The sequence below is a fragment of the Drosophila mauritiana genome, chromosome 3L, assembly GCF_004382145.1.
Source record: "Drosophila mauritiana strain mau12 chromosome 3L, ASM438214v1, whole genome shotgun sequence".
Taxonomy (NCBI): domain Eukaryota; kingdom Metazoa; phylum Arthropoda; class Insecta; order Diptera; family Drosophilidae; genus Drosophila; species Drosophila mauritiana.
In genome coordinates, this window is record NC_046669.1 from 2,869,109 (window position 1) to 2,896,284 (window position 27,176).

The 27,176-nt window shown below is 42.3% G+C and overlaps 4 protein-coding genes across 22 annotated transcripts in view; 2 read left to right on the plus strand and 2 right to left on the minus strand.

Moving 5' to 3' along the window:
• LOC117139719 (potassium voltage-gated channel protein Shab) overlaps nt 1-16,486 on the plus strand; it is a 56,400-nt gene extending 39,914 nt beyond the window's left edge. For 3 of the 18 annotated variants that reach the window (XM_033302237.1, XM_033302242.1, XM_033302238.1), the window contains 8 exons: nt 4,552-4,688; nt 5,136-5,564; nt 6,052-6,075; nt 8,690-8,803; nt 11,392-12,553; nt 12,618-12,811; nt 12,872-13,142; nt 14,025-16,486. In XM_033302237.1, coding sequence (XP_033158128.1) covers nt 4,552-4,688; nt 5,136-5,564; nt 6,052-6,075; nt 8,690-8,803; nt 11,392-12,553; nt 12,618-12,811; nt 12,872-13,142; nt 14,025-14,227 — 2,534 coding nt within the window. In that variant the 3' untranslated portion in view covers nt 14,228-16,486. Of the gene's footprint in view, nt 1-735; nt 4,689-5,135; nt 5,565-6,051; nt 6,076-8,689; nt 8,804-9,342; nt 9,499-9,688; nt 10,866-11,391; nt 12,554-12,617; nt 12,812-12,871; nt 13,143-14,024 lie in introns of those variants that run through there. The other 15 variants (XM_033302240.1, XM_033302243.1, XM_033302254.1 and 12 more) reach the window with 13 other exon arrangements.
• LOC117139723 (chromatin modification-related protein eaf-1) lies at nt 6,877-8,431 on the minus strand. Of its 2 annotated transcripts, none has more exons than XM_033302257.1 (3): nt 8,123-8,431; nt 7,885-8,070; nt 6,877-7,819 (listed from the first exon to the last, which is right to left on the minus strand). In XM_033302257.1, the coding sequence occupies exons 1-3, from the start codon at nt 8,148-8,150 to the stop codon at nt 6,957-6,959; spliced, it is 1,077 nt and encodes a 358-aa protein (XP_033158148.1). In that variant the 5' UTR covers nt 8,151-8,431; the 3' UTR covers nt 6,877-6,956. The 2 variants fall into 2 exon arrangements, with proteins under 2 accessions (XP_033158148.1, XP_033158149.1); XM_033302258.1 differs by having other exon boundaries at nt 7,885-8,067; nt 8,123-8,426.
• Nucleotides 16,487-16,504: 18 nt separating the features above from the next.
• LOC117139724 lies at nt 16,505-17,700 on the minus strand. Its single transcript, XM_033302260.1, has 3 exons — nt 17,270-17,700; nt 16,682-17,208; nt 16,505-16,618 (listed from the first exon to the last, which is right to left on the minus strand). Exons 1-3 carry the CDS (start codon nt 17,670-17,672, stop codon nt 16,571-16,573), a joined length of 978 nt encoding a protein of 325 aa, XP_033158151.1. The 5' UTR covers nt 17,673-17,700; the 3' UTR covers nt 16,505-16,570.
• Nucleotides 17,701-18,410: 710 nt separating this feature from the next.
• LOC117140824 (odorant receptor 63a) lies at nt 18,411-20,266 on the plus strand. The gene is made up of 10 exons (XM_033303931.1): nt 18,411-18,541; nt 18,601-18,697; nt 18,755-18,899; nt 18,950-19,144; nt 19,218-19,322; nt 19,384-19,549; nt 19,597-19,702; nt 19,781-19,885; nt 19,955-20,110; nt 20,210-20,266. Exons 1-10 carry the CDS (start codon nt 18,411-18,413, stop codon nt 20,264-20,266), a joined length of 1,263 nt encoding a protein of 420 aa, XP_033159822.1.
• The last annotated feature ends 6,910 nt before the right edge of the window (nt 20,267-27,176 follow it).

Genomic DNA, 27,176 nt, shown 5'->3' on the forward strand with positions numbered 1-27,176 from the left:
AGTATATAAGTTCCCGAAATCTTTCCCTGCACAGCTGCAATCCGAAGTATATATAAAACCCCGAGTCGTCCTGTATATATAGCCAAGGATCTAGTGATTAGCTAGGCAATTGCTGTTGCAATTTGTTGCGTTGTTCGGTTTAAGTTTGCCTTCAGTTAAATTGAGTTTGCCTAATTGCTGACTTCAGTTGGACGTTTGCCCCGAATTGCGAATTATGATGATGACATTTTGCTACTCATTGCTTGATTCTTGTTTTGATTCCGCCACAACCATAGCAAATTTGAATGCTCAACATAGAGTTACCATTTCGAACTTAATTGATAATGTCAAATAGAAAAAAAAGAAACAAAAATTATTATAAATACAACAAACATTTTTAGAAAATTTTCAAGTGCTGATTACATACAATTATATATAAAGCGAACACAAACACACATGAAACCATATGATGTATATGCTCATTCTCTTAGCCAAATGTAGTTGTAATTTAGCGAATCGAAGTCGTTTTGGGACCTATGCCTAGAAATACTAGTCTCCAAATATCTACCTACAACGTGTTCTTTTCTCTGCTCTTCTTTTTCTACTTTCTGCTCACGACATTCTTTGAATTTTCCAACCATTTCGAACCCCAAACATTATACACACAAACACATACGAATATTGAAAAATTGCAAAAAATCACACCAAATGAATTAAAAACCTTAATTAAATTAAATGCGGCTGATTTTGACCTAGGCGAGAAAAACACGCTGATCGAGGCGCCCCCTCCGCCCTCCTTTGGCACGCCCCGTCGCCGCGCCCTCTCCGCCAGAATCCAGGAGCTAAATCGCAGTTTGCTGGAGGAGCGGGATGCCCAACAGCAGAACAGCTCCAGTGACAACGAAGACAGCCGCTGAATCCTCCCTGAAAACACCACAAAATCGCTGGCAAACCGCGGCAACCACAGCAACAACAACCCGACCCCAAAAACAAAAAAAAACCTACAACCATCTACACTAAGCGAAATTAGCTAAGAGAATGACAGGCGATTGTTATTGTATATGTAAATTAGTCGAGAGCAAATGCAATTTGTTACAAACACACCCACAAGCCACACACGTACACGAATCAATCACACATACACACACAAGAGTCCTAGACTTAAGCGAAAGTACTTCCAAAACAAACAAAAAGCGAAATGAATAACATTTGGTTAGCAGTTAGCCCAAATGCGTAGGCTTGCTTTAAAGCTTCGAATCAATCAGAAATCAAATGAATTGTGTACTTCCATTTTTGATTTATTTTCCAATTGAATGTTGTGATTAAATGTAACTGCTTTTAGGCGCCCCATACCCATACACACACACACACGCACACAAGACACTCACACTCATACAGACATGCTGTCACACAGTCGCTGCTGCTAAATAACCGTAATTATGCATCGCGCATACGCCACGTTGCCATAGTTCGTTTTCCTCTTATTTTGAAACTCTGCATAAGAGTTAGATGCAATAAGGGCCAATTGAATTATTTATATTTTTTATGCATTATTTCCCGATTTCTTTTAACTAACTCTTACCGCATTCATATGTTTGCATTGTGTGTAAGAGCTAGATGCAAAAACAAAAGGCGTATGCTATCGTACTATCGTATATTGAAAGTTTTGCTAATGTCCATCAGCACTTGAAAATAAATCTAAAAGAAATTGAAGCGAAATGAAGACCCTCTCAAATTTGCTGATGTTCTTGGTTTTGAGTTACTTATTTTGATAACCGATTGCCTGGCCAGTTTATGCTATATCCATTTGGTTCCAACGCGAATTCGTCTGCGAGCAAAACTTTCAAGTACCCAAATGTGATTTGCAGCAGTAGTGGGTGTGGCAGCATGTGTGTGCCAAATATCTTCCAGGAATTACAATATTCCCCATGCAACCCAATCCAAAATGAGAAATGCTAACACAACACGCCATTCGAGAGCCGAACTCTGAAAATACAATCCGCGTAAGCACAATTTTGATTTAGTCTAAATCTTAGCGAATAACTAGGCCTAACCTCTTTGTAAACTCCAAGAAGGCATTTATCGAGCGCACTAGTCAAAAATAATTCCCTCCATGGACATAAAACACTTCAAGTGGTCACCATGGGGTAACCAAATCGATATCGATGTCGAAATCGAAATAACCCAAGAGATGTGAATATCCAAAACGAACAACAACAGAGCAAGCCTTATTTATGAACTTAGTTGTTGTAGCTGTGAGAGGGTAAGCTTAGTTTTTAATTTAGTGAGCGCATCAGCGATATATAGCGTGCATTAGGTATACCAAATGAAATATACTCGTTCCAAATGTAGAGACAGAAAACTTAGCAAACGATGGCGATACGTTCCTAAAAACGCATAAGCACAACGGAAAACAAAAGAACTTGCCTTATTTAAAGCAAATTGCTCCTAGTTTGCAGCCATATATAAATACTTTAAGATACAATAGGCCACACAACCGAAGCTGAAGTTTTGTTAAATTGTGAGCCCAACCATATATATCGATATTAATAAGCGAGCTGAGCAGTTCGAACCAAGTTATATACATATTATATACAGATTTGGAAGCCCTTTTTTGTGTGTGATATTTGAACGATTACCTATGATTTGCCTTGTGTTCCACATAGTTCAAACATTTCTATCATTGCGCTCGAAGAAGCTAGAGTCCTGAAAAAATTATTAAAACGCAACCGGACTGACTTTCCAAAAAGCCTTTACGTGCCTTTTACTTAATATTTTTCCATTTCCTCTTGTTTTCCTACTAATAACCTTATTATATATGTGTGTGTGTCCTCGACCTTTCGTTTTCACATTTTTAAAGCCTTTGTTCCAAAATTAAATCCAATCTAACGCGCTGCATGCTCTTATCCTATGAACTAATCTATAGAAACTGTGTACGCTCTATTTATGCTCAAGCCATGTATGATCGAACAAGAACATATAGTGAATATGAATACTCACTTGTACCCGTACTCGTACTCGTACTAACCCAAATGAATAACTGTGTACTGTACTCGTACTTTTGTGTACTACTGTTAAAGCCGTAAAAAACTTTGTGTGTCTGTGAAATTAGCAATAAAACCAAAACCCAACTGCGCTGTATTATTTCATTGTACCAGCTAATCCAAACATATCGCCAACCCATGAGTGTCTATATATTTGGTGTTTGAAGCTTGGCCAGATTTTGAGTTCAAGCCTTGAATGCAGGAAAGGCAACAGTAAGGAGCCAATTTCATTCGCTGACTCATCAGGAGAAGTTTTTCTTTCCATTTTACTCATTAACATTCCCTTCGTATTTCGGTCTAATTATACAAGATCACACACCTGAGCGTGAATGGCGTAAATGACCATGAATCGGGATTTTGTCTATTTGAGAATTAAAACCTAGAGAACAGTGTTTCGTACATTTGTTTTGCCGCGTACATTCAAAGCACTTGACATTTCAGACACTCACAAAATGCACAAATAGCTACAAGTTTGATTGTAAAAGAAAAAATATTTTTCAGATTTTTAAGAATTTTCTTACGTCCTGTCATACTTTCTGTACAAAGCTCCATTTTTTTAAATAAATGAATTCTAAATGCTTCCACTGGACATTCTCTCCCATTTTAACTCAAAACTGTACATAGCCAATCAAGCAATTTGATCACCTAAATTTCAATCAAAATATATTGGTTGTTTGGACAAAAAGAAAGTCAAGTTAAATTCAATTAAATAAATTTTCCGCAGGATATTCCGTTTTGTTTCATTTTTGTATCTACTATGTTCAATAGAAATGTTACCATTAGCCTAGTCTGACTACTAACTTTATGACAATCTAAACTATAATCTAGTGTTATAGTAGTGTTAATCAGCCAATAGCATCACCAGTTAACTAAATGTTGTTCTAACCCATTTGACCACACCCAAGAGTAAGCTCCAAACTAAACCTGAACTATAGACGTCGTTCTTCATTGTTGTCCTCACTGTATCCCACTAAACTAAACTAATTCTAACTTAGCCCCCAACGTTTTTTGGTCGCCGTCGTCATCGTCGTCGTAACAAATATTTACCAAAATATAGCGAAAAATAAGTACATTCATGGAACTCATTTTTCTTTCTTTTTCCCCTCTTTTGATTTGAAACGAAAAAACAAACAAACCAAATAAAACACCTTCATTTGCGCTCCGAACAAATCCAAAACCCGCTCTAACTCATTTTAAACTATATACGATATATATAACCTTGTGTATATACCACCACTGGCGTCTGTCGGCTAAACAAATGCGAAACGAAATGGCGACAAAATGCATTCATGGCTTCTTTGCGTGAACTCCGAAAAAACGAACCAAACGACCAAACAAACCGATCGTGAATCTGAAAATATAACCTGATATAACCCGTCTACACGTAAACACGTTAACACCCACATACACCGATACACCCACCCACCACCACACACACACGAATGCCAAGCAGAAAAACGCGAGAGTCACACACGATCACTCAAAAATTGGCACCGTTTAACCCACGCGCTCCGCCGATCGCCCACAGGCCACAATCTCTCGCAAACGGACGGCAACAGCACGGAAGGCGAGTCCACCAGCGGACGCAATCCGGCCACCACCGGAACCGGATGCTATAAGAATTACGACCACGTAGCCAACCTGCGCAACTCCAACCTGCACAACGTAAGTCATTCTCAAGGGACTTCGGGGTTAGTGTCTTTTAAAAGGTATCTTTAATATCAGGGATAATAAAGGGATACTCTCTTTTAATACATATATATAAAATTCTATATATTTTTAAGATGCTTTACGTAGATGGAAAATAAAATAGGCACAAACAATTTAGTTTGTTTTTGCCCAGATAAGCCCAACATTAGTAGCAGTAGATTTAGAAAACCCTAAACTTAAGCTTAGGGACTTAAGATAAGATTTTTATTATTAGTCCCAATTTATATTTAATTCGAATGATCATTTTAAGTAAAAGTTTCTCATGGTTCCCCATTTCAAAGAATTGGAATCATGCCTTGTAAGTACGAAGTGCCCTAAATTGTGTTTCAAAGAGTTTAATCCTTAGCACCTATCACAACTTTTCGAGAACGAACCATACTAACCATCCGCCCTTTCGTTTAGCGACGCGGATCCAGCTCTGAGCAGGATGCAGTGCCGCCCTACAGCTTCGACAATCCCAATGCACGCCAGACCTCGATGATGGCCATGGAGAGCTATCGGCGCGAGCAGCAGGCTCTGCTGCTGCAGCAGCAACAGCAACAGCAACAGCAGCAGCAACAGATGTTGCAGATGCAACAGATTCAGCAAAAGGCACCGAACGGAAATGGAGGTGCAACCGGAGGAGGAGGAGTGGCCAACAACCTGGCCATGGTGGCCGCATCCAGTGCGGCAACAGCCGTGGCCACCGCCACCAATGCCAGTAATGCCAGCAATACCGCCCCCGGGTCAGAGGGCGCCGAGGGAGGCGGTGATGGAGAAGGGGGCGGAGTCGATGACGACAACCTGTCCCAGGCCAAGGGACTGCCCATCCAGATGATGATCACGCCCGGGGTAAGTCTGCGAATTAAGGGGAGATACCTGGTCATTGCCATACTCGCAATCGTATTTCTTGAATATCTTAATGTTTTCAAAGTTCCTAAATCGTAATCCTATGTATTAGTAAATGTGAAGCCGTTGAACTGGATCGAAATATATTCAAATAATAATTCTAATTATATCCCAATTATTACTCACGTTTGGTTCCTCCTCATTTGCCAACTGTTAGACGGGTAAATTCGTTTTGAGTTTCAGTTCTTGAATACCACAAAGTTTGGTGTCCTTTGGTTAAGTATTCCTGAGTTTCCCCCATTGGCGGCCTCTTTTTGTAGTTTTAGTATCCCTAGTCTATTTAGCTTCACGTTCTCTCTTGAGTTTATTCAAACAAATTCCAACCACCACAAAATGTAACCAGAAAAATAACAAAATAATTAAAAAAACTTTAAGACTCTTGAGGAGAAAATCAAGTTCTTTAACAACATTCACACATTTCAACTTTTAGATTTTACGGGGACGCAGTAAGGAGGTACATTCAAAGTATACACAAAGAACTCAACCTACTCTAATACTCTACTCTACTCAACTCGAATGCATTTGTGCCACAGCTATATATTCTAATATGTATTCGATTTTTTGCCAACCGATTATTTTGAATGGATTTGCGGATTGATTGTCTTCTTTTCAGTGGCTGAACCAATGCTACAAAAACTTATTCTTTTGGGCGAACGTGCAATTGCATTTATGGATTTTCCAAATCAACCTGAATGCCTATCTGATCGAAAAAATAATAATAGCTGCATAGAACCGATTTTGACCATATTATTTTGTGATAATTTCAAAATTTTTCAATATTTGACTCAAACCTGAATTACAATGAATTTTGGTTCTATAATCCAAATTGGAAATATTTATCAGATATAAATATCTTTCAAACCATTTTAATATTGCTGCCACCTTGGAAGAAAAGTGTTTTATGTGTATATTGTAGATACTATTTTTTTAATAAGAGATTTTGCTTTTAAGAATATATAGTTTTAGAACTAATAATTGTGAATCTGCCTTTAACATTTTTCCAGTCTGTAAGCCAATATTTTTGCTCTGCTAACTTCATTACCTCTGAAATTAAAGTTCATCTAAAGAAATGCAAACTGATTTTGTACAATTTATACATTTTTTCTAAGGAAGATTTGATCCTTATGATGCCATACACTTACATTCCGTCACATACACAATGCAATATCAATCGATATTACTGAAACATATATATATTAATCAGACAAGAACCACACAACAATGGGAATAATTAAGATCAAAAATCACTTATAAATTTAAATTAAATATACTATTTTAGACAAAGGAAACATACAAAATATAGAAAGAGGAATTCTTATGAATATTTAACTGCAGCTAAGTGTAATCCATGTTGGCATAGTGATGAGCCCTAGGCAAGCTGATGAAATCGTTGGGGGTAGGTCCATTTGAGGGATTCACAGGTCCCTGTCCCTGATCCTGGTTTTGGCCTTGTCCTTGGATCGGTCCTTGATCTTGAACCTGCCCCATCTGTTGCTGCTGCAAGAGCATCTGTTGCTGATGGCTTAATGTTCCCGGCAGACTAGGTGCAATAAGGGGAACGGCTGTGGGGCGATCATACTGCTGGAGTGGCTGCTTCAGCTTGTCCAGGAGAGCATGGAGATCCACTGTAAGTTTCGGCTGGACGATGCCCTCCGCCGCCTGGAGACCCACCATTTGCGAGGAGAGCGCGTCCACATCCTGGCGAGCGGCGAACAGCAGCTGATCATGGGCCGCCAGCTGAAGCTGCGCGATCTGAGCCCGAATCGCCGAGGCAGCCACTTCCTGCTGGGCAGTGTGCAAGGAGGCGGTGATGCTGCGCACATGGTTGGCCGACTCCTCCAGTTGCGTCTGCGCAGCTGAGGCCACAGATTGTGCCTTCCTGATCTCGATGGCCTCCAGTTGGACTCTCGCCTGGGCCACGTACAGATGCTGGACGAGATTGCGCAGCTCCTGGCGCCTCTGTTCAGTCTCATCGTGCTCGTAGTAGGCATTGGGTGTTCCCTGGCTCATCCTGCCTAAGCCGTGCGGCTGTTGCTGCTGCTGATTCTGCAACTCCGTCTGTTGCGGCTGCTGCCAGTTTGATTGGTAGAAGTCCGAAAGTGAGGATACGGGGACAGCTGGAGATAGGCTCTGGGCAGCGAGATTGGGGCTCATCTGGCAGGTGTTTTGATCCGATGGCTGTAAGCGCATGCCAGAAGCTAAAGAGATCAGCGGTGCCAAGACTAAAAAAATTATCTCCTTTAATTAAAACTTGTCTACCCACCATTGGGATCTTCATCCAGCAGGCCTTCAGGATTTGATCGCTTCATTCTGTGCTTCGCATAAGTATTTCCACAGGCGTTTGCCTCGGAATTTTCATTCTGAAAGGAATGGATCTTTTCGCGACTCTTCATACCGCTTGGTTGAGCTTCTATGCCGATTGCGCAGATAATTATGAACAGTTGAACTGCTGGTACATCGTATCAAATACCTAATAATGTCCTAGAAGGGTTTGAACTCACCGATCCAATGGAGATTGCTTAGGCGCATTTAGAGCACATTTAGACCAGTTTGAGTCTGCTTCAGCAACCATTGAGTTCTATATAATTATATCAGCAGTAATTTTTACATAGGTTAGCATTAAGTGCTCGCCAGGAATAAATCTAGGGGAATATGGCAATCAAAAGTTCACCTACTGTGTTTGAATACGGTTCGGGTGATGAAGCTGAAGAGACAGGCTTAAAACATATACAAACCTATTATATTTGTACTTTTTCTAGTGTGCAATGATAGGATCAGCTCCGTAGCATACTTATAGCCAAAAACACCGCCACTAGTAGGGAACACCAACACCCTCACACAGCTTGAGCCGCATGCAAACAGGACTGTTATGCCCATTTCTTGCTAACCTCTTTTTCAAATACCTAACTATTTCTAACCCGAGAGTTACTACGCATGCGGCATGCCCCTGCATCCGATGATCCTTCTGTATATAAGCCTAGATTTATACATATATTCCGATTGTTTACGAGCGAAGCGTAACGAAACACTCACGTGATGCCACCATCCCCACACCCAACTATTTATAGGAAGTGGCCGAGCTGCGGCGCCAGGTGGCCCTGGAGAACCTGCAGAACCAGCGGATGGACAACCTGGAGCAGGACGTGCCCGTGGAATTCGAGTGCTGTTTCTGCACGACCAAGGTAACGGGGGGTTTGGCTCTTACAGAATCCAACCCCACCCCAAAAACGTAGCTGTGACCACCCAATGTTCCCATTTGCAATGTTCGAGCCGCTTTTCCGTGTACTGTGCTCTGTGTTTAGTCGCATGTCTGCACCCGATTATCCTTATCATTGCTCCTTGTTTGCGTTTGCGTTTACGTTTCCGACTAATCTCAACTTAACCGAACTAACATCATGCTCAGCCTGTATATAGCGCCGCATAACCGCCATTGGCAGACTGTGAAATTGTTAACCCCAGCGCATTGAACTCCGATCCAGACAAGACCCTAAGTTCAGGAGTGTCACAGAAATCCTATTTAAGTTGCATATGTATCTATTTTTGTTTCCATTTAAAAAATTTTAAACAGTTGATACATTTCTGTGGCACCTCCCTTTTATAAATCAGTAGAGCCTTGAGCTTCTCGCATAGGTCCTGCTAAACAATAGGCAACCCCGTACTCGACCCGAAGTAGTTGGATTGGTAGAGCAGCGATTACGATACCAACCGAACGTTGTTGCAGGATCGCATTTGTGTGTTCCACGATAAGGAGTATAGCATCAAGCGGCTGGCCCGACCGCCGCCCTCGCCCAAGAACTATATGGCCCTCAAGCGGATGCTCGAGGAGGGCACCATCGACATATACTATCTATGAGGCATTACGGTAGCACCCGAGATGGTAACAGCCAGGACACGCCGTTAAAATACAAAGTGTTGTCCCATCCTTACGATCGTTATGTTTCACTTTTGATTTCTTTTCGTTTCGTTTCTTTTCTTTTGGTTTTGTTTGGCTTCCTGTGAGATTGGAATTGGATTGGAAATGGAAATTTTATGTTGACCTTGTTTCTTTTTCGTTTCTTTTCTTAAAGGGTTTGCCGGGATGCCATGGCGAGTGTATTCCATTGCGCGCGAATAGCGTTTAGCCAGATTCTCAAGATTCTCCCCGACGAGTTCGATATAGAAATCGAGAGTACTTAGTCAGCCGGGCGCATCGAATGCGTGTCCGGCACTGCGAATTGCGATTAGACGTTAACTAGCTTTAAACCAACAAACCAACAAACCAACAAATTACAACTAAATGTTATTATTACTGCTACGATTATACTGTTAAACTGTTGTTATTATTAGTATCAACGGGCCTGGCGTGACGTGACGTGAAAGCTAAGAAAGACATAGCGAATTCTAAGAATTTAATTAAATTAACTAAAGCCTAATCTACCATCTAGAACGCAACCAGGAGTGGAGAGCAAAGCAAAACAAAGCAGCATGTGTTATTATTTAATTTAATTTATATACTTAATTTAACTCTGTACCAAGTGACCGAAGCTTGAGGGCTTGACGAAAGTTTAAATCGATTATTTTCATTTACACTAAGCACGTAATTACAACTAGCCTAATACCTAAATATTTATATCCTAGCAAAATGGCCTAAGCCTTAATTATAGTAGCTGCAACTTGCAAACGCCAAATACCAGAAAACCAGCAAAACAACGAATATACATACATGACTATGAAAACCAAATATACAATTGTTTAGTTACTCGAACTACCAATGTTATAGCTCTCTTCATTATTAGTCGTTTATTTCCTGTTATCACTCATCCAAAACAAAACAAAGAAAACCACAACCGAATGAACAAATTATGCAAATAAAAATACAAAACAAACGAATCCACTTCTGTTGATCAAATTTATCTATTCGCACTCGACTTTCTGGCACTTCACTATCTCTTCTGATTGTTTCCGTATTGCTCGCCTAGAACTTTTACTTTTTGGTTTCGGTATCTAACTCTATTAGAGTACTTAACTTTATTTAACGTTCGAGTATGGAACCCCACTTCGAGGGCAACACCAGCGGTTTGGTAAGTAAGACGTTCGCACCTGGGTACTGAAAGATTGAACTTCGTGCGTTTGCTCAACTTGGGGATCCAATCAGATCCGATCCGAAAGCATTAAAAGAAATATCAGTCATGAATTGAAAAACTTCTAAAAACTATTTATGTTAAATCAAATATATACATTTAGATTTTAATTTATTATACTTAATTCTTCTTTATTATGCACCTCTAATGAATCTTATGATCAATACTACATATATGAGTAATCACTTTCTTTGCCTCCAATAACAAGTTGAGAACTCGCACTGCCTTCGTTTTTATTTATTAAATATGACTGAATGTTAACAATAAATAGCGCAGCACGTTTGAGTTTTACTTGGCGCCTCCTAGTTGCATGTTAATTTTTGTTATTCAAGCGAAATAATAAGGAAACAAATCGCACACAATAAAAAGCTAACTCCAGACAACAGGTACACCGAACTAAATCAGACACTAATAAGCAGCCAGAAAAAATCCCAAAACACGTATATAATGTGTGAAATTATGGTCCCAGTGATCTTACTTCACCGAAAGATAAAACAGATATGGTTCCGTTTCAGTTAGGATTCACTTAAAAATTGTAAGCTCAACTAATTTGACCGATTCTACCATATCTGTTATATCTTGGCCCTCTAGTTTGCTTTGGCGACTGGATCTGAAACTGTATCCCCATCCCGAACCCCCACTCGTTGCAGGACTTCAAGGAATTCACCGACGCGGAGGGCGTGATCTCGCTGCCCACCTCCGACTTCCACAAGCCGATCTGTCTGGAGATGCGACTGGCGGCAGCGGGTCGTCAAGCAGGAGCCTATGGGCTCCTCTCACCACTACCAGCCCCTCTACCGCCGCTCCATGGTCCGCTCCTGGCCCTACCCCCGCCACCCCCATTGCCCCCAACGTCCTGCGCCGCCGTCCTTTTGCCCGCCATCTCGCAGTCCTCGTCCACATCGTCGTCCTATGGCACCACCACGTCCACCACCATCGCCCTGCCCCTGGATGTGTCCCTCAGATACGGGTCCACCATCTGCAGTTCGTCCAACTTTAACCATAACTACAACAACAACTTCAACACCACCACAGTGGGCGGTGGTGGCAATGGGACGCTCCTTTACGGTGGCAACTACAACGGGAGCAATAACAACAATGCCGACCTGGCCAGCGTGGATAGCTCGGACACCTATGCCAGCTGCCAGACGCATCCCTTCCTGTCCCAAGGAGACCTCACGGCCGATTTCAATGACGAGGCCTGCGCCCTGGACATTGACATGGATAACCTGTACATAAATCCCCTGGAAAGGGAGCAGCACCAGGGCATTAGCAGCTCCACAGGCTTCATTGTGGGCCTGCCAAGCACCAATTCATCGGGTGGACTGCGTGCCCAAGTGAAGAAGAGCGCCTCGGGCGATACGGCCCTCAGGAACATGGCCGCCGGAGGCGTAGGAGCTGGCGGTCTGAGTCCCCTGGACGACGTCTACCAGAGCTTTGATGTCCAGGAGCGGGGAAGTCGGGTCAGCTTGAACGAGAACTCAGTGCCAAAGCATCGGAAGACGCGGTTCCAGCAGAGCTTCACCGCCATGCGACCAAGTGGAGCGACCGGAGGACTTGCAGGCAGTGTCCTAGGGGGCATGCGACCTCGCGCCCGCTTCGAGGACACCAAGCTGGACGACGAGACGGGCGGTCGGAGGGAGGGAGAACTGGCCGGAAGTTCCGGTAGCCCGGCGGCCAGCGGATCCGGCGGATTCAGCGGTCAAGGACCCAAGAAGAAGCGCTCGGTATTCATGCCGGGCAAGAGCTTAGCCACTGCCACCAAACTGATCAACCAACATTTGTTTGGCATACAGAATGTGGGCGCCAAAGGTGGGTGCTTTCGATTATTCCCAAATTTAATGATCTATTAAACTAATCAAAACTCGACCACCAGCCAAGTTCGAGAGCAAGCATTCCTCATCGATAGACTCGATTGACGCGTCGCCCAATCTGGAGCACCACCGGCGCTCCAAGTCGATCCTGAAAAACAAGTCTGATATCTCGCGCGTCCTGTCCGATCCGGAGAGCGAGCGTCTCCTGGCGGACAACATGTCCGGCTCCGGCGTCTCCGACAACGGCACCGTTATGGTTCGTTATCCTGTATAGTAATATGTATTCAGTTCGAGTATTAACTTTCTTGTTTTGCAGGGCGAATCCGGCAGCGATTACTCACCGAATAAATTACCTCATTCAGTTTTAGCTAAGTCTATATCCCCACCACCCCTCAGGCACCGCACCCTAATGCACCAGCGCTCAGGACCAGCGACCTTGCAATCGAAGCCCACGAAGTTCCAGACCCCACGCTATCCCGAGGAGCAGGCGCTGCGCCAGGTGAAGCCGCTGCTTTCGCGAGGAACTCCTTTCACATCCGCATCCGCAGGATCGGCGGATGGCCAGCAGACCAGGGACAGCAGTCTAGGTAGGTGGTGGTGGAACTAGGTGGCCAGCTGGCAGTGATGAAGGATAGGCCATGACATTTTAACAAATACAATATAATTAAGATCACGGCGTACCAATATACCTTAGGACGTCTCTATATATCCTATATTTTCATCACTGTCGGCTGGCTTCCTTCTTCTTTGTCTCTTTCCCCCTCTTTTTCTCTCTGTCTCATCCTGTAAGTGCGTCCTGGGGTTTCTTTCGGCCATGACGAAACCAGAAATCATCTACAACCGTCTTTTTATCTCTCCCCTTTCCCCCCGCTTGCTGGCTGGCTGTCAGTCACCGTCTTCGATGCCGCCTTCTGAACTCCCGAACTCCACCCATCGCCACCCACATCCGCATGACCACCGCATGATCCCATGAACCCACAGATACAGACACTGACACACTAAATCTCGCCGGAGAGCGGAGGCCTTCGGCCGGGCGACCTGTTAGTATTACCGATCCGATCTATAGTGCTTACCATTGGTGATCGATCCGCATCGATCGCTTCCGTGCCGCACCAAACTCACCCGATTCGATTGTCCAGACTCGTTAAGCACCCAGCTGGGATTATCCACATCCGAGCGCCAGATCGATGTGAACAGCTTTATAACTTGAGCTCACGCACTTTACACTCACACACCTCACACAAAATCACCCATATGCCGCTTCCTGTTTAGCACTGCGATAAGAACGAACCCATTTTATGGTCGGAAAATCTTTAATGAACATAAGTTTTAAATTAGATCGCCAATCACAGATACAAACTGCTTCCTCATAAAATGGGTTAGGACTCTTACTCACTCATCCTGTGTAATCCGTTGTGCTGATATATCTGTATAATCAAGTGACTAATATAGCCCATCTTGCCACACAGACTCGGAGACGACCTTCACATCGCCCGTGAGCAATCGAGCTGGCGAGGATCCCCCGACAGCTCCTCCGAGCCAAGCTGCAGTAGCTCCTGGCCAGGAGGATCGTGAGGAGGAGGGAGAAGCAGAAGCCAACGATGAGCAGAGGGCCCTTCTCCAAGGAGCCGACGCCGAGGGGGCGAAGAGGGCGGGGAACGAGGGCACGTAGCAATTAGGGACCCACACACAAACCGACACCCAGAAAATGTAAAAAAGATAACCTTTTCCAAGGGAAACCCTCACACTACACAACACACACACAAACACACACAAAGCATACAAAGGGAAAACTCAAAGTGATAGCAAAGTTAGCAAACATGGAATGTGAATTATATAAAAGCAATGAACAGTATCCTAGTCTAGAGATGGTGGGACGATCCCTAGCAGATCCCCAGAATTCGATCTGCGTATTTTTACAACTAGAGAAGAGAAGGAGCAACCCGGACTGCAATGTAGGAGATTCGGAGCCGCGCAAGTCGTACAAACAGCAAAACAGCAAAATATTATTAATACCATACGATAGGTCGAGTAACTCTAAACGTAAAGCTACGGTGTATATAATGCAGAGCCCAATCCACTCGTGTACAGAGCAACCTTTATTTACCGCCTTCAGGACACAGCTAACCGAAAGTATATAGACGAAGTCACCAAAAAAGCCTAAATAGCAACAAATGAAACGGAAATATTCATATTTTGAATGCAACTTATAAGTATATACAATATAGAATATACACGCATCGCAATCGCAGCTCGCATATTTACACATTATATATACAAACTAAGCGATATATAAATATAGCCCCAACTATTTTTCAAACCGCGCTCTAATCCCCGCAGATCGGAGGCTTGAGGAGTTACAGACGAGGAGGGGATGCGACACCCCACCCCAGCCCATCCCATTAGATCCCAATTAGAATCGCATGGCCATGCATATATCTGTATGTAAATCGTTCGTTCGCGTATCGTTCAAATTCATAATGTCAAAAGTAGTTGAAAATCGTTGGTTCGTTTCTATATCTATAAGTACTTGTGCGTGTGTGTAGGGCTTAGGGCTTATCGATAGAGCTTGGCTTGGCTTAGTCCCCTGATATAATCTGAGTTGCCACCTATGAAGTAGAGATTGAGGTTGGTTGGGAAAATGCAATATTGCTTGGATGTAGATGTTGTTATTTGTTATGTGGGTATGATAATGCCATTCGAGGGCAGCCTGATTGCGGTGCCATTTAGGTGGCCCATCTATCGGAACCCACGGGATCGCATTGTACCAACCCACATACTGTTAGTTAGTTATGAAGCGTGTGAGTGTTATGTATGTTAGTTAGTTGAGTTAGTTAGATAGTTGAGTCGAAGTTTAGTTCACTAGTCCGTTCTCCGAATACGTAAGCAATAAAATTGGAAATCCTCGCCAAGGGACTTTCCCCGTTCGAGGAGCGTGTTAGTCAATTATTGCAACCCAAGTTGTTTTTCCACATTCCATTCAGTGTATGCGTGCGATAGTGTTTCGGCTTAGGTGTTCTAGTATACCGATCTGGCAGGTTTCCATATCCTCCATAGGTCATCCCAACCGATCTGTCCAACTGGCTTGCGTTTGTCCTGTTTAGTTGCCTCTGCTCGGCCAGCGATGAGCCAGGATGCGAGTTAGCCTCTTAGAAACATATCAGTAAAGGGAATACGAACTCACTCACTCACACACCCACTCACCCACACCTAACACCTCTCACAGATACACACGCCCACACCCAAAGCCACGAACAAACACCACACTGTAAGAAAACGACACAAATTTTATTACGAGACGATAATAAAATGTCTCAACGTCCGCTTTTCGAATTGATAAGAACACAAGCAAAGAACAAAAGAACTAAGCAAAAAGAGAAAAACAATGCAAACACCTTATTCGATAACTAATGTTAAAGCCAAGAACTCGAGGTAATATAGTTAAACATTTTTAGAAATATGTGTACGTATTAACAAATGCTTGAGGCATCCAAAAATTTTGTAAGCAATTCATTTAGGATTATCTACACGGTTTTTTGGTGAGCACCGGCCACATTCCGCCACTGCATAATATTAATTGTAACTTTTGTAAATATTTATTTCATATACAAGACCCTAAATCGAAGTTTCTGTTATATTATTTTGTAAAACATTTACGCCAGCAGCAAACGAATTGAACTTGAATTCAAACTAACGAGATATACTAAGTAAATGACGAGCAGAGCAAATACACGTGCAAAAGCAACATGTTATTAATATTTAAATTATTTACCTAACGATACATACATTTTAATGTAGTCTGATGGCGACGACGATTGTAAATCAGCTAAATTGAATAACGGAAATCGTTGACAAGCATACAAATTTATTAAAGCGTATTTAAATCTATATGAGCGAAAAGTCATGAAAATATATAAATCATTGAGTAACATATCAAAGTGGTCCTTATTTTCGAGACGAAAAAAGAATGGTGAGTATTTGTTTTCAAAGTCCATTCTAAATAAGGCAAGTCCTTTCAAGGCAGTCGGCGATATTCGAAGTAGGCTTCATCAATTAGTTGTCTCTGAATAAAAATCATAAAATAAATTTTGTTTTAAGGCAATTAAAAGACTTTAAGGGCACTTACATTTTCTTCACACAAAGGTGGATCCAAATATGTGTGCAATTGAAGGGGGGTTTGATGGCTAGGATCTCGAGTCGATCTAATGCTCTTGAAGATATTTGCAATGGAATCTTGTGGATGTTCTCCATGATTTATGTAGTAGCAAAATAGGAATTGCAACTTCTTACACTTTTTTATTATTTCTATGATTTCAATTGGAGATATGTAGCTGAAGATACTCTCCACATAAAGAGATCGGAGTTCAGTTAAATTGGTCAAAGGCTCCAGACAATTAGGTCCACCCACATTTATCGACAGTTTCGTCAAAGATTTGATCTGCGATATCAGCTCATAATCAGATCGAAGCTTGAGGCAGGTTCCCCGAATCCAGAGTTCCTCCAACTTGGGAAAGCATTTCAAGATTGTTTTAACACAATCCGAACACTTGGCAAATCCGGAAAGTCGAAGCTCCCGCAAGTCGGGAATAAGTTGAAAAAAGTCCGCAAGGTAACAAATACAAGATGGGACGTTTACACTCAAATAGTCACGAGCTAAAATATAAAAAATTATATAATTATAATTTTCGCGGACTTCTAAATCATTTGGAGTTACAGCAAGACGAAAATCGAAACATATCCTCAAGTCTGGACATTTCTCCAAGGCAATGTCTGAGATCAATTTTGTTCCTTCTTTGTGTTAGAATTCGAAAGTCCTTGACAAGGTTTCCTAGATCTTCCTTATCGTAACTATGTCCTTGGATAACTCCCAAAGTTTTTACGTTATTTTTTACGATCCTGAACAGCTTGATGGCAACTGTTGAGTAATACAATACTGGTTTCACACCATCGGGATCACTTCCATGATGTACTGGGTAGGAGGTTGGCGGTCTATCCAACAGAATCTGTCGAAACCTGGGCAGGGTATCCGCAAAATTGACGATATCTTTGATGCTTAGATACGTAATAATGTGGTGAAGGCAGTCTTCATTCAAATTTAAAATATTTAAGTCAATCATTTCTGTTCGAAGATGTTTTCAACTACACGGTTTAAATTCAACTGATGTATTTTAACAATCGAAGAAGGAATATAAATAAGGGAATATCTAAGAGAAGACCTGCGGATGGCTATCAGCCTCTATAACCTTTGGGATAAAACTATTCTAAAGAAAGTGTTCTTATCTTTAAGAATTCAAAACAATATATTGAGTTATTTGCTAATCTGGGGCGTTATTCTTATCACATTCGGAGACTAGGGATGCGATAGCACAAAGTACCTGCCAGGTACCACCACTCAAGGGATTATAGAAAATCAAAACTTTTTTGTAAATATTTTACATAAGCATATTTAGTCTGTTCCACAACCCGGAAGTTTTCAAAGAACAAATGGTTTTCCAGTTTTTCAGCCTAAAGCTTGCTACCTTGCAGCTTTTAGTGGAAAACCAAACGGAATGAAGAGCTTAGTGTCTAAAAGTCCTTTAAGCTTTCGCAGGATTCAATAGCGAACGAACTTGGTGTGGATCTAATTACTGGTCGGACTAATTAACCACAGGACAAGTCGAGAATCACATCACTCACCCTTCTCCGCCTGCCAGCGCAAAGTATTTCAATTATTTAATGAAACTTTGCCCACGTAATGGGGCGTGGTTTCCTGCCTCTGGCGCTGAACTATCTAATTAAAGCCAACCGATGAGCCACGCCCATCCGATTGGCCCTATAAATGGGCGATTAACACAATTAGGCCGCGATTAGGCGACATGTACTCACCGGAAGAGGCGGCCGAGCTGAAGAGGCGCAACTATCGCAGCATCAGGGAGATGATCCGACTCTCCTACACGGTGGGCTTCAACCTGTTGGATCCTTCCCGATGCGGACAGGTGCTAAGAATGTGGGTAATTCAAAGGTTGGGTATAGCATTGTAATAGATACACTTTGTAACCCTTTTAGCTGGACAATTGTCCTTAGCCTAAGTAGCTTAGCCTCGCTTTATGGGCACTGGCAAATGTTAGCCAGGTACATTCATGATATTCCGCGCATTGGAGAGGTGGGTCAAAACTATACCTTAAATCTTATTATTATATAAGATTTTTTAATCTTTCAGACCGCTGGCACTGCCCTGCAGTTTCTAACATCGATAGCAAAGATGTGGTACTTTCTGTTCGCCCATAGACAGATATACGAACTGCTACGAAAGGCGCGCAGCCACGAATTACTCCAAAAGTGTGAGCTCTTTGAAAGGATGTCAGGTGAGCCCCTGTTGGACTCACTAACAAACTAAAGATACATTTTATTTCAGATCTACCTGTTATCAAAGGGATTCGCCAGCAGGTTGAGTCCACGATGAATCGGTACTGGGCCAGCACTCGTCGGCAAATTCTTATCTATTTGTATAGCTGTATTTGTGTTACTACAAACTACTTTATCAACTCCTTCGTAATCAACCTCTATCGCTATTTCACCAAACCGAAAGGATCCTACGACATCATGTTACGTAAATATATCAATAATTCCACTAACAACCACTTTTTATAAACGTAAAATAAAAATTTATTTGCCATACTAAGCTCTGCCATCTCTGTATCCCGCCTGGGAGCACAAGGGATTAGAGTTTCCCTACTATCATATACAGATGTACCTGGAAACCTGTTCGCTGTATATCTGCGGCATGTGTGAGTCAATATGGATGAGGTTTTCCTTTCCAGATATAAGCCATAAATACTTTTTGCTCAGGTGCCGTTAGCTTTGATGGAGTCTTTATTGTGCTATGCCTTCATAGCGTGGGACTTATGAGGTCCCTCAACCAAATGGTAGAACAAGCCACATCTGAGTTGGTTCCTCCAGATCGCAGGGTTGAATACTTGCGATGCTGTATTTATCAGTACCAACGAGTGGCGAAGTAAGTGACGAAATTAAAAAGAGCATTCCATTTAACTCTTTTTACAGCTTTGCAACCGAGGTTAACGACTGCTTTCGGCACATCACTTTCACACAATTCCTGCTTAGCCTTTTCAACTGGGGCCTGGGCTTGTTCCAAATGAGCGTGGGATTGGTGAGACCTTGATCCGAGGGAATCCCCAAAGGAACTTAACTGAATGAGAAATTCACCGTTTACCGTCTTCGTTCGCAGGGCACCAACAGCAGCATCACCATGATCCGGATGACCATGTACCTGGTGGCAGCCGGCTATCAGATAGTTGTGTACTGCTACAATGGCCAGCGATTTGCGACTGCTGTGGGTGACGTAACGGGGGAATCCGCGCTCTGATTGATGTCTAATTGCGTGACCAATCCTCCTTTGCAGAGCGAGGAGATTGCCAACGCCTTCTACCAGGTGCGATGGTACGGAGAGTCCAGGGAGTTTCGCCACCTCATCCGCATGATGCTGATGCGCACGAACCGGGGATTCCGGCTGGACGTGTCCTGGTTCATGCAAATGTCCTTGCCCACGCTGATGGCGGTGAGTAGCGGAGCAGAGCAGAGCAGGGGTCCTACAGGTCCTGCAGGTCCACCCCCAAGGGTCCCTTCCTACAGCCTGCTCCACTTGATTGATTCGCAGATGGTCCGGACAAGTGGACAGTACTTCCTGCTGCTGCAGAACGTCAACCAGAAATAGGGCACAAAGTTGAATAAAATCGCCGTGTGTGCAGTGACGAAAATGCGTATTGTTTTGAGATGGATTAATTTTCAGGGCAGCAGCGGAATAAAATGTATGCGCACACTAAAAGAAAAGGAACTGGGTGAAAATGTTTACATAACCAATTTTTTAAATATAAAGTATTTAGAACCGTCCGGTTTTAAGGCAAGATCAAAATTGAATTGCTTTATTTTTCGCACTGTTTTGTTTGACTGACTGAAACTGTTGACAGGATGCGGAGTCCGGTCAATCAATACTGGAATGTCCGATGTCCGTTGTCCTGCGTCCTGTGCTGTCAGTCAGATTGCTCCGCCCATAAGTTTTGATGGTCGTGTGGCGCATTAAAATAATGAAATTGCCGGCAGATAAGGAGCATCGATGCCGCCTGCTGCCATTGCCGCTTCTAATCAATTTTATTTATTTGGCCGGGCATCCAGCGGATCGGAAAAGAGAACTGCGGCGATTGTCTTTATGTTGGCATTGTGTATCACAATAAATATAAAGCCGCTTTAAATGCCTTCCTACCAGCGAATCGCTTCTTTAATTGTTAGTTTCGGCGTGGACTCCCAGACTCTCAATACTTTCAATGCACGTTTGCTGTTTGCGCTTCCTTTGTTTGGTTTTCTTTATTTTCTTCTGGCTGTTTTATCATTTTTCCTCGCTTTAGTGCCTGGCGCAAAAAGGACATCTTTTCTTTGCGGTTTATTGAGGCACATGAATATTCTTTAGCTGCTTATATCCCGTTTCCTCGCTTTTTCAGGCATTTATTTTTCGCATTATGTTTTATATTTGTCCAAGGACAACGATGCTTTATGCATTGCGGGAAGGCTGTTATCCAGTTTGTGTTTCCTTTTCTTTTCGCCAGGCATTATGGCGGAGTGAAATATTGAAACTCGGCACTTGCCAAATAAAATTGCTAAATTTATTATATTAAAGGCTAGGGCAAAATTGCTTTAAATAGCCACAAATATTTCATTCGTGGAATATTTAACTCTATTTCGCAACAGTTTGGACTTTTCTTTTATTTTGCAGTGTATGTCCCTTGAAGTGACACTTGCAGCCTTAAATTAAATTGCGGCACAGCTGTTTGCGTTATTATTTTTTTTCACACTTCTCACTCCGCTGCTAATTGTCCAATTAGACCGACAATGAAATAAAAAGTTGTTGACTCACCGACCACTGCTCATTAGGGACAACTGTACCTTTAATGTTTGCTCTTTTCCTTTTGCGCTTTCCCAGGAAAATGTATTAGTTCGCGTGGGAAATGGCTAAAAGTCAACACTGAAAGGAGGCGAGTCAAAGACTGGCATGATAAATGAGCTGCACTCGAATGCACACGTGGGAACGCCAGGGTTCCCAGGACATTAAAGACCCACTTCAACTTCCTCAGCCTTAAATACCCTTCCTGTAATGCTGTACATTTGTTTGTCTAGCACACAATCGAGCGAGTTTTGTATGCGTATGCCCCGCTTGTCAGTCTGCCGCAAGGAGCCACGGGGCGTATGCGCAATGCAACGTATATTAAGGATTCCGCAGGAACTGCAGCACTTGCTGTAAACGAGACTCTTGTTGAATGATAGCGAAATATTTTCATTAACACTTCGCTGCGTTTGCTTGTTGGCGAAATTAAGTGCGAAAATATGCAATGTGCAGCGTAATTACTTGATTCAAAGGAAATTAAGTTAATAAATAGACCAGAAAATATATAGAAATAGTGATAAGTAAAAGGGAAGGTATGTTTGCACCACTTCCATTACATTTCCCAACTTGAATGTCGAAGAAAAATTCCATTGTTCAGGCGGCAGAAGTATCCAAAAATAAATCAGTTATATTTACTTCCGCCAACTGCTGTCGACCCATACTGCATATGGATGTATTTTAGCTAAAAGTTCCTTCGTGTTTGCCCACGTAGCTCGAAGTATCCTGTCTACATATTGACCAACGCCACGAATGGCAAACAATATTCATGTTTACTGTTTGTCCCATAGGAATTCAGAGTGCCCAGCACGACTTTTTTCACCATTTGTCCACAATTTGCTTATGCCCAGTGTGCTCCTTTTCCCCATGGCACTTGATGCGTAATCAGTGGGACAAACAGAATTCATCTACGACCATCTGCCCGGACATTGCTGACAAATCCGATTGGGTGTCGCATTAGAAAACGGGGGAAATGTGCGAGGAGGCATCCCAAGCCAAGGACCAAGAGGAAGGACCCTTATTCCCTGGCTCTGTTTCGGCTCTATTAGCTGGATTGTCTTGGCCATAATGGAGTTAATACATATGTATATGTATGCAGGAGCTGCCTTTGATCCCACCACTCGAAGAGGACCCAAACGGCCGAATGTGGGGGCGGTTGAGCACGTGTTGGGGAAATACATGTCGACTTTAGGTCTTCATTGGCCAGTTCCAGGAATATTAGTCAATTGTGAGCTACGCCAAAAGTGCACCATAAAAGTTAACAGAATTCTACGAAAAACAAACTGAATGAGATAAGCCTTTAAATGACTTACATGATGCAATCTGCAATAGCCTTAGAGGCAATCAATATAGTTTCTCTGGAATGTAATTTGGCCAACGAAGTTGTCATTTTTCTCATCTAAATCGGTTGAAATTCTGCGCAGAAAAAAATATTCCGTTTATTAAAAGAGAAAGATTGGCTGTGGAATTTTCGAATATAGCACTTCTAGTTGCTGTTTTGCATTTTTCCCGTTTTGAAGGTTTTTACGGAATTTATTGAGTTATTGTAGCATTTACGTATCTTTTTTAAACCAATTTCAGTTTCCAACAAAACGAAAAGTGCATATTGGAATTTCCCCAGGCACAGCAAAACCATTTTGGCTAAATGAAATTGAGTTAACGCCGGTGCACGGACAAAAGAAATGCCAAACTGTTCAAGATCTGAGCACACAAAAGCCAAGATAGGATGGTTGTACCAACTTTTGGTCCGCAGACGTGGCAGGATTTCCATGAAAATTGCATCGCCTTTTATTTGCAATGTGGAAGGTGTGAAACCGGACACTTTCCAAGGCTTACAACCGGAAGTGTCCCTCAGTTGCGAAACAATGTCCTTTGCACCAAGGCTTTGTACACCCTGTTGACCTATGGAGGCGAAAAACACTTGTGAAAACTTTAGTAGAAACTTAAAAAAGGTAATGAAATATAAAATAAAAAATGATATATTAGTTTACTTTTTGCTAAAATATATACTTGGTTATATTATTTGCTTACAACTAGAAACTGCTGTTTTAATGTCAGGTGTATTTTCATAAGCTAAATAGATTTTTTGATTATTAAGATTTATACATAATAAGGTTAATTTCTCCATTAAGCATCCTTTCATTCTACGTGTTCACTTCAATTGGGCAGCCAGTTTTGCGGCTTTCCGTGTGCGGCTGAAACTTTTCCGGGGAGAAATTTAATTTGCTGCACTTTAAGCTGCAGGCGCCACTTTGGCGCATTTCTTTTTCCTTTGCAGTTTTCACGATTTTCCATTCTTTTTTTTTTTTGACTCCTCCGCGGGCAGCATTTCATTTTATTCAGTCTCTGGTGTGGTGCGCGAGTTTTCTTGCAATTTCTTTTTTAATTTCGCTCAAGTTAGTCATGCGAAATGGCACTTGATGCTCCTTGGTTATGCGTGTATATGGGCATCCTTAAGCAAGTGTGTGTGTATATGTGTGTGCGTAACTCTGTCTGTGTGTGCGTGCCACTCCGCACATTCGGTTGAGTTCCATGGGAATTAACGCTAAGCTGCAGGATCCTCGTTTCCATCTCCTTCGCCATTCCTTCTTCGGCTGCCGCCCTCTGCAGCTCCCGCTTTCCCGCCTCCGCCGACTTTTCCGCTTTTCCTCCTCGCGTATTTCCAGTGCAAATGAGGAGCAAAATGGCAACTACAATAAGGACAAGGACAGCGGCGGCAACAGTCAATTGTTGTTCTTAACTCGGTGGCAACAAGAAGGTAATGCAAATACTTTGGCCATCTCCATGGCAGACGCACACAAAAACACTTGCCACTTTATGCGATATGCCACACCCCAGGAAGTACGTTCTGAATTTTGAGAATATAATTTAAAGAAGTTTGAATACGAAAGCTTTTAGGGGATAATTACAAATTGAGTCGTCCCTTTTTTATAAGCAGTTTATAATTTACAATCTAACGCTGAAATGTCCAGTAACGTATTAAAGAATTTTACAACCTAAAATATTTTTAATATACAATGTTTTAGTTGAATAGCACTTGAATGCTAGCAAAAAGTGACCTTCGCTGTCACTTTGATGCCAAAAAGCATTTTCATGTTGCCTCAAAATGAAGTCTGCGATGGCCAAAAAGTTGCTTTTAAGTTGCGGTTGCTATTTTTTGCAACGCATCAGTCACAATTTTTGCAGACCGTCAAATGAAATCCCCAAATTCACTTTTAAGCTCTCATTCTGAAATTGTTTTTGAAACGGAACAATAAGCTTAAAGCAAAGCAAATTTATTAAATAAAGCAAACAATAAAGCCTTGTTGGATGCTAATTTTTCACACCTATAGAACACAATACCGTCTGGAATTCAAAGCACTGTTCTGCACTCGCTTGACTGCACTAAACACTGTTGAACTTATTGCCCAGCATTCCGTTTAACCAGATTGATTGCTGTCTTACGGGTAAACCTGTGTCTATATACATACATAGTCCGGAGCCAGTTGAGTTGACAACTGCCGGGGCGAAGCAATTTGCATTCTGTGCCCGGCCAAAAGATCCGGCATTCCGACGTGTGTAAGTGGATGCTGCTGGTCTGCAATCTCGGAGTCAATGCAAATGCAGTAAGTAAATGTAGAGTAAATGCAGCAGCGTCTGTGCCGGCGGTAAATATGCAAATAAATGCATGGGACCGGCCAAGTGCAATCACGTGCCCTCGCAAAAATGCAACTGCGACAGGGTCCAGGGTCCTGCCATCCTTGGCATACATAATTCAGAGCCACAGCCACTCGGTTGTCTTCCCTTTTTGTACTGTTTTGTTTGATTGCATTTCAATTTGCAGGGTCTTTCTTTTCGATTTTCCACCCACGCGGAAATTAAGCTGCAATCGAATGGACACAGAATACACAAGTGTTTTTTTTTTATATAAATACCAATTTGCCACAGTTCGTGCCTAGATCTGATTTGCATATATTTCCATTTTGGCACAGGAAGTAAGGTAATTTAAAGCGCAACACTACTGAAATATTGAAATATTTGTAATCAAAATATGGCAGCTTTTCATTGTGAAACTACTGAATAATTAAAGGTTGTCAAGGGAATATACACATTATTAAAAATGACCAATGAAGAATGTGTAGGATAAATATTTTAGCAATTTCGTTCTATTGCGCATTCAACCTAATTCCATTTGATTGCTTAATGCTCTTTTTGCAGCCATATAAATTCCATTAGAACTCGCATTTGAACAAATCGTTGGGCCATTCAAAAACCAGCCGCAATAACAATTTTCGAAAATGGTCCTCCAAAAAGAAGCAAACTTTGTTTGAACTCCCGTAAATCCGTCCTTCTGCCTTTGGCTTCCACTCAATTGAACATTTTCGGCTCTGGCAAATGAAAATCGCTTCAAAAATGTTCGCAATTGCAGTGCCGGGCCATTGGGATTCGTTTACAAACGGATTCCCCATTCACATGTCCTCTGATATCACGAAATCCTCGCAGAGGGACAAGGCTGACGTCATGTCCGCATTTTTCACGAAATTAAGAGCGGATATGGGGGAAAATATTGCAAAAATAATTCAAATATTGTGAGTGATCAACGAAGAACCGCGAATAAATAACAACAGCATGACGCAGGCCTGTGGAAATATTATTCTTTTTCTGGGTGACGCAAATAGTGGTCCGTTTTCTGATATTTTTAGCGGAGGGTCCGGCGCCTGTTTTCATAATTTATGTGAACTTGATTTATTTGTGCGCATTTCCGCTCATTTCGATTCCATTACGATTGCTGCTCCCTGGCTATTCCCAATCCCCATAAACTTCCGCCTGATTAATGGCCGTCAGCACGACATGTGAAAAGTGTTGCCTACTTCTAGGGACCTGTTAATTGCCGACCATAAAATTGGCCAAAACGCGCGCCGGCACGCGAACTAACTGCTTTTCGTCCTGCGAGGGGAAATCAAACAATTCAATCTGCTCGCAATTGCTGGGAACAGGATGAAGGCCAAGTCCTCTGGACTCTGGACGTGGCCTAACGAGGAGCACAAGGAGCACATACAGCCGATTTCCCAGTCTTTCCACTTTTCGGCTCACTCAGCCAGGAAAAATTAAATTTACAACAAACAACATCAGTTACATGTCGTCATGGCGGGTCTGGAGCCCAAGGGACAGGAGCAGGGATCAGCAGGAATTAGGGGTCAGGGAATCGGTGACTGAAACTTGCACTTTAAAAAACAAATCAAATCACAAAAATTCAATTACAATGTATTCCTGATGCATGTTATTCTTTATAGCTGTATGAAAATGCTTTGAGTTTTATGTGTTATGGCTATCCTTGGCGCCGAAGGTCCTTAGAATTTCTGAATATTTTTAAAGCGTATATTTTCCAAGTGTACAAAATGAGGACGATAGGCAGGAGTTCACATGTCGGCGCCGCTTCCTTTGGGCGAGTCCTGAGACCTGGCGTTGCCTTTATAGCAATTTAATGTGTTCTTGTAGCCGTTGTTTCACTCTTGTGAAAAATGATTTCGCTTTGCTCCACGCCAAAGCCAAAAAAAAGCATATAAAATAGAGGAAAAAAACGAAGCTAGCAATTTGTCTGGCCTTCTAGGAAAATCATCACAATGGCGGTTGTTTAGTGGGCAGAATCCCAGACTTGGCTTTTTGCAAAAGTTAAGGAATTTCGCGTGCATTTACATACATGCGTGCTATT

Bases quoted from the DNA above. Each gene is read 5' to 3' on its own strand.
- LOC117139723 (XM_033302257.1), bottom strand. From the start codon at position 8,150: ATGCGCCTAAGCAATCTCCATTGGATCG. The intron at 8,071-8,122 runs GTGAGTTCAAAC...ACGATGTACCAG, and splicing joins AAGCAATCTCCATTGGATCG to CAGTTCAACTGTTCATAATT. The intron at 7,820-7,884 runs GTGGGTAGACAA...TGATCTCTTTAG, and splicing joins GCTGGATGAAGATCCCAATG to CTTCTGGCATGCGCTTACAG.
- LOC117139724 (XM_033302260.1), bottom strand. From the start codon at position 17,672: ATGATTGACTTAAATATTTTAAATTTGAATGAAGACTGCCTTCACCAC. The intron at 17,209-17,269 runs GTAACTCCAAAT...TTTATATTTTAG, and splicing joins GTTTCGATTTTCGTCTTGCT to CTCGTGACTATTTGAGTGTA. The intron at 16,619-16,681 runs GTAAGTGCCCTT...ATTTTTATTCAG, and splicing joins CACCTTTGTGTGAAGAAAAT to AGACAACTAATTGATGAAGC.
- LOC117140824 (XM_033303931.1), top strand. From the start codon at position 18,411: ATGTACTCACCGGAAGAGGCGGCCGAGCTGAAGAGGCGCAACTATCGC. The intron at 19,145-19,217 runs GTAAATATATCA...TGCCATACTAAG, and splicing joins ATCCTACGACATCATGTTAC to CTCTGCCATCTCTGTATCCC. The intron at 19,550-19,596 runs GTAAGTGACGAA...CTCTTTTTACAG, and splicing joins CAGTACCAACGAGTGGCGAA to CTTTGCAACCGAGGTTAACG.